Here is a 6974-nt window from a genome sequence, read left to right as displayed (position 1 = left end):
GGCGGGACTAGCTGTCGGGATAGAGGGCGGGAATGCCCCGGGCGAGCTGCCTGGGCAGCCCGCGGCAGCGCCAAACTCCGGTCTCCTGTCGGGAGGGACAGAACCGTTAGCTTAAAACTACCTTTGCTGGCGTTTGCGCTGTTGTTCTTTGGGTTTCACTTCAAAAGAATACTCTTAGGGGAAGGAGGAGTAGAGTGAAGTGACTTTGTAGGAAAAAAACCACATCGAAATAATTTTTTTTTCAAGGAATAACTATATGCCTGACAGCAGCAGGATTGAAGAAATGACAGATCCGTCTGACATGAAGGTGGATAATGTAGATGAATAGCCTTCCACCCGCAGTCCACATTATATCCAAGGATTCATCCATCACTTCCAAGCAGGTGATGTGACCATTGCTAGAACTACCTTTTAGCTCGAAAGTTAAAGTTTCAAAAGGTGGTTCTAGTAAAATCTCAGTTAACAACAGAACTGAAAAGGAAGTCTGTACCCTAGCTATGAAGAAACAGGCTGTGAGAGTGAGCAGACCAGTACAGTCTGTTCCCAGCAATTCTTCTAGCAAAACAAATCAAGTGTTGGGAACAATGGGAAATACCAAGAGCAGAATGTGCTGTCGATGTCCTTAGACTCACTCAAGAACGGACATTATTACGTCAAAGACTTGTGAGCATTGCTGGACGCTGGATAAAAACCACAAATTAATACAGGGTCAGCAGGCAGATTTACTTTCCCTGAGAAGACTTCATGCTTTCATAGTGATTTCTCTTACTATTATCTGAGCATTTATAAATGGGAGCCATCATAAGATATACAAGCTGTCTAACCTGAAAGATTGACTTTAACAAAAAGGACAAGTCAAAGCACTGGTACAAAATCCGTCAGGGTCTTTCTAACATTTGGCAGTGCGAGGCAGCAGCAAACAAGGCAGTCTTTGCTTAAAGTAGCTGGTGCAATGTTGCTTCAGGTAAAGAAAGCAATTTATGGCTATTAACAGTTTGAAACCACAGGATGATCGGGGTCACTAAAGGGCTTGGGCTTATTTCCTTAAAAAAGTGGGAATTTTGAATATAGACAGATAGTTTAGGGTCACAGTCTGTAAGAGACACTCCCCATTGCTCTCCTGAGGCATTTAAAGCCAGAGGAGCGCCACGGCTGCGAGAACCTGAGGAAAGACCTCTCTAGTGGCAAAAGCCTCCCAGATGCAGAGGGGACCATCTATTCCCTGCGTGGTTGTCAAAAGTATATAAAAATAGCCATGCAGGTCTGAGAGCGCGTGACAGGTACATGCGTGGATGGATGCCCGCAGGGGCAACTTGCCTTATTTTGCCTTGTGTGTTTCTTATTGTGTTCTTGGTTAATAACGGTTGCACAGCAGATTTCCACTTGAGTTTTTATAGGAACTCTTTTGGTTTGCTTTTTGAATTTCATTTCACTGTGGAAGAGAAGCCTTTGAGTTATCCTAAATGTTAACAGAAAGGTCTACCCTTTTCGGCTCCCAAATCACAAATGTGCCCTCTCTGTGCTAAATGCATGGGGAAGATACATTGAGGTTTCCGTCTTGAGATTTTGCTGCCACGACTTGCATTTTTACGTACTAAAAGTTGTGTAATCACCCAGCAGGAACTGCTATCTGTTTACCTAGCAGTGATAAGGTGACCCACAAACCCCTTTAACTCACATCAACCTAGACAATTCTCCCTGGCTTGGTCCTGGCTCTTCAGGCATCTCGCAGCCCCTTCCTAACAATGTTCAATAAGCAGTTCCCTATTTTTCCCTTGTTCATCTTACTAAGCCTGTAACAGAAAGTACAAAGCTCTCTAACAACAGGATCAGTAATGTGAATATATTGCTAAAAACTGGGGGGAGGGGGGTATTTTCAAGAGTACATTTAAGACTTAGGCTTTTAAAATCCCCTAAAAATCACTCGTAATTATGACTGTATATGCTCCCCACAGTTTTTAATGTTTAAAAACCCTTTCCTTTGCTTTCTGCTCCTACATCTGACAGTGTAGATAGCCACAGGTCTGATCTGAAGGTGTGTTCCTTCCTTACATCATCATCCACAAATTACCTGACACAAGGCACTGCAAAAGAAAAAAGCCTTACAGTTTCCTGTACCTTTCATTTAAAACTTTAACTACTGGAAATCACACAATGAAGACTAATATTACCAGGGTGTTTGACATGTATTAGGTTACAAAGCCCATTCTGCACTGATGTTGTGGAGAAAAGGAGTAATTGTTGGCAACTGACAGAAGGCATGTTCTCTATTAACTTTTACCAGCTATGAGCTTAACCGCCACAGAGTTTCTCTCAACTATCTGAAACAACACAAACATTGTTTCTGTTTATTCATTTCCACCAGTAAACAGCAGGATGACATTACATAGCTCAGCCACAATTTGTCGGTATGCAGTTTAAACCACGCACTGTCTTAAAATCGTTTAATTGTCAGGCGTGGATTTCATAGAATTGTCAACAAGATTTTTATCAGGGGTTTCGTAATGATACCAAGGTCCATCTCCCCTGTGTCTCATCAGTCGGCGTGCCTCCAGCTCCATCATCCTGAAAAAGAGCAAGAGACACACCCAGCATGAAGTTTACTGGCTTTGATCGGGACATTACTGACAACATTACTGACTGTGGCATCTATAGTTTATAAATACTGAAACACAGATGGCACCAAAATACATCTTTTGTCAAGAAAGGTTGGACCAGATGATCCTTGAGGTCCCATCCAACCTGGTATTCTATGATGCTATGAAAACATGAAAGGTTCAACTAACACATGAGCTATTACATCTTTCCATTTCAATTTTTTTCAGCAAGTCATCTCATAAAAGAGTAATAAAAATTCTTGCAGGAGTTCTGGAACAGGTTCTTGCCTTGTAAGGGGCTAGACAGTTTTGATACAGCTTTCAACTAAAAATAAATAGGAGCAAGAAATCAGAAGTGAATGTGCTGGTAGAAGGAACTATGCTGTGTGGTCCCAGTAACAACAGTTTGTGGAGCTCAGACTTTCTTCTACCACCACAGTTTGCTCCAGGCAAGTATAGAACAAACTTGGTACAATGATGTCATTGCTGCTCACACAACTTTCAACAGCACCAAGGAATATGATTGCTCCTATATAGGGGTCCTTGAGCTACTCAATTAAGGCATTAGCGGAGACAAAAAGAGCTGTCCCTCTCCTGACTCAGGAAGACAGAGCTAGGAGACACTGGTGTTCTACAAGACGACCCTTGGATGGTTCCAGTCCTGGTCATCTAAACACCACTATGGCACCAGCCACTGCAGCAAGCGCTCGGGGTCAAGCGATACATAAATAATTTCTGTCAGCATCCAGCTCAGTATGTTAAGCAAAATAAAAGAGTTGACTACTGTATTTAAAACCCTTAACTATATAGCATACCTCATCTCAGTTTTCCTCGCTTCGATATCAAGCACAGCCAATTCTTTCTCGTAGTCCTTTTCAGGGGGGTCCAGTAAGTAACGAGCTATCCAGCGACTTATAGGGTGCTGGAAAATATAAAAGCAGAAAATATTCACGCACTTTCCAAGTAGAAATGTCACCGTAACTAAATCACTTTGCATGTTCCCAGTCCTTAAAATACATCATCAACACTACCCCTATAGTTAAAACCACACTCAACTGTTTGGAAGGTCAGAACCCTAAAAAGCTGTATTTCTTTTGCTGTTTTCAATGACAAGACAACCTGCAGACAACTGTTCTATAGCCAAATCACAATTTAATGGAAGTCATGTGATTTACTTCCTTTCTGTTGAAGTAGAGTTCCTTAAACTGCCTCTGCAGTCACAGAAATGGACTCCAAACCTCTTACCGTAATCAGTAACATTTTAAAGTTTTGCCTCCACACAGAGGCAACAAAAGTCTAAGTGAGTTGGAACAGTCATAACAGTATTGATGAATTCAATTGATTCCGACAGAACCAAAAAAGTGTTCGCAGCAAGAAGCCAGGGACTAATTTTTAAAAAAATACAATGAAATGAAAAAAATATATAACCTTGGGTTTCTATAAAAATTTTCAATTCCAGATACAAAATCATGTGTGATGTTGGACTTTGAAACAATGCTTGCAAACAATACAAGAGAAAGTAAAGGCACTTTAAACTCCAGCATCTTAAGATATTGAGGATCCAGAGCAAGAAACAAAGACAAGACCTGCATGGTAGGAATCAAGCGAACAGAAGGCTGTTCTTACTACGTATTTAGCAACATTGTAAAAGAATTCCTGGCATACAGCTCCACCAGCTTACTTGCCTAAAGTTACAGATCTTTTGCATCTACTGTCAATAAACGGATTTCCTACACCACGCCCATGTTCCATAAAGCTGAAAAAAAAGCAAGTTTACCAAAACCATAATTGCACAATTCAAGTTCTACTGCACTGACACCCAATGGCAAGGACGCACCACCCTCTTTATCCCAATCCACACATTTTACTCCCAAAGCACCACCAAGAGGAAGGCTGTCCACAACACACTGCCCGTTTATGTGTGACACTCACTTTGTAGTATTCCCAGTACTCCGGAACATAACCTTCGGGAATCTCTGCAAGCTCGGCTTCACCTGTCAAGGAAAGGAGGAACTTTTAATTCAAGCGGGGTTTTTTTAATACCTTGTATTCTGCCTTTCACATTGGAAAAAGAACATTATTTCACGTGGCAAGTACTTAATCCCTCAGTCGGAGCTCTGTTCAGAAAAAATTGGACTTGTCATTTTTCCAGACACTTCCCACTGCATGAATCTGCCTCACTGACTTAAAGCCACACAATGAAAGGGTGAAATTAGCAGCTATAAAGACAACTCAGATCAAGTCCACAGAAACGCCCTTTAAAGTATATAAGCTGAAAGTATGGATTTTTCCTCATTTCTGTTAAATTAATTCCATATTATTAACAGCAGTAGGTTTAAAACATATATTGCCAAGCAAAATTGTGGCTTTTTTGCTAGCTAAAAAGCAACAATTGCAGTGTGTGCAGCCTTCTTAAAGAAGTATGTAAAACAAGGTGATACAGACTGCTCATCCAAATGCGGAAAAAAAGTACAATGTTCGAAAAGACATGATGTTTGAGACATGATGTTTGCGACATGATGTTTGCGACATGATGTTTGCGACATGATGTTTGCGACATGATGTTTGCGACATGATGTTTGCGACATGATGTTTGCAAGACAGGCAAAAGATACAATTTTTCCATTTTTAAAAACATGGAAGGCTTACATGATGTTTGCGACATGATGTTTGCGACATGATGTTTGCGACATGATGTTTGCGACATGATGTTTGCGACATGATGTTAGAGACATGATGTTTGCGACATGATGTTTGCGACATGATGTTTGCGACATGATGTTTGCGACATGATGTTTGCGACATGATGTTTGCGACATGATGTTTGCGACATGATGTTTGCGACATGATGTTTGCGACATGATGTTTGCAAGACAGGCAAAAGATACAATTTTTCCATTTTTAAAAACATGGAAGGCTTTTTTAAAAAAAGCAACAACTACAGAAAAATAAAAATGCCAGGAACATCTTCTATGTACAGCTACAGTATTCCCATAACTGTTAGGCCTCTCCCGTGGTCTCCCACAGAGCAAGCCCTCAAAGAGCCGTTTTCTCCCCAGCATGCCCAGCTTCCGTTTAATGCTGACTGTGTTCTTAGCTTAGCCACGCCAGAGCACTCACCAATGAAGATGTTGACGTACGTTATGAATAGTGCCACTGGTATTCCCGTCAGGAACACGTAGAATCTCTGCAGAGGGATACAGAGACAAAGCAGCGGTGAGGGAAACTCAGAAGCTGACAAAGTTTAGATGAAGTTAGTCTGAAAATGATGTAACGGCCAATAACGCTTAGATTTGCACTCATAGGTCAGACATGGGTGTGGAACGACATACACACTGCTGCTTACAATGAGTTAATTAACAAATAGAATACTGGAACAGCGATGCTGTGGCAGGCCATGAGCCTCTTGAGCTCAGCTCTCAGCCTCCTGGAGAGGAGGCCAGACTGCGATGCTTTCCCTGACAGCTCTCCTGTGACACTGGCTTTAGTGGTAATGAGGTACCAACACCAGCGTGACCTAATCCCACCCGCACGCAACCGCTGTGGGCTCTGGTAACTGTGGAAGACAGATAAAGGCACCCGATCACACGGAGGGAGTTCTGCTGACCCGGCTGTTACCCACCATAAGAGGCTTTAACCGAAACCCAGCTTTTTAGGGGTCAAACTCAGGTCAGGCTTCCTAAAATCTCATCTCTGGTATTAGTGGTTTAGGTAACTGAAGGCAAACCCTGCAGAAGAGTAGCTTGATACATTTTAAAAAGCGGGATGGAGTGGAAAGCATTTGTGGGTTACACATACACAAACACAGACACTGTCACAGCATTAAAGTACCCATCACAATCTTTGCCATTTAACCAAACTCTTTACTTCATCTGGCCGATTTCACACCACATGACAAAAAATCCTCTAGCAGGAGAACTAGAAATTCTTATGTGAATAGTGCCAACTGCATTTTAAGTGCTGTCACATAAACAACAGAAAAAATAGTGTTCTACGCCATTTGCAAGGGATGGGTTATATGGAATGTAATAAATTCATTTTTAACTCACCAACAAGTTCAGAAACCGAGTGTCATAAAAACTTGTTGCCTTGATAATAAACATTCTCTTCCCATGGTCACTGCTGTGTCGTACAGAAGCTGAAAATTTAACCAAGCAGTGCCTCAGTAGTTGTGAGCTGGTCTTCTGAGGACATCAATACTCCCGAAAGCCTGCCTGAACTAATTACCTAGTTTGCTGAAATGAACCTGTTTTCCCTCTAAGTTTAGCCACAGATCTTTTTCTACCTGTAAGTCCCGACAAGCAAGTCACCGAACGCCAGTGTAGGGGCCAAGTGAATTCACGTATTAGCGTGTCAGGACGTTTGGCCTCCCGCCAG

General features: G+C 41.9%; 1 protein-coding gene across 1 annotated transcript; it reads right to left on the bottom strand.

Moving 5' to 3' along the window:
• Positions 1–2436: 2436 nt before the first annotated feature.
• Positions 2437–6781, bottom strand: NDUFB5 (NADH dehydrogenase (ubiquinone) 1 beta subcomplex, 5, 16kDa; the record flags this gene model as incomplete). Its single annotated transcript, XM_010143467.1, has 5 exons — positions 2437–2565; positions 3413–3519; positions 4530–4591; positions 5718–5784; positions 6647–6781. Coding segments are annotated over 5 exons (492 nt in total), but the record flags the coding sequence as incomplete, so codon positions are not given.
• Between the last annotated feature and the right edge of the window lie 193 nt (positions 6782–6974).

Source organism: Buceros rhinoceros, unplaced genomic scaffold (genome assembly GCF_000710305.1).
Source record: "Buceros rhinoceros silvestris isolate BGI_N320 unplaced genomic scaffold, ASM71030v1 scaffold36109, whole genome shotgun sequence".
NCBI classification, from domain to species: Eukaryota; Metazoa; Chordata; class Aves; order Bucerotiformes; family Bucerotidae; genus Buceros; species Buceros rhinoceros.
The sequence above is the reverse complement of the archived record's forward strand: the minus strand, read 5'-3'. Positions and strand labels throughout refer to the sequence as shown.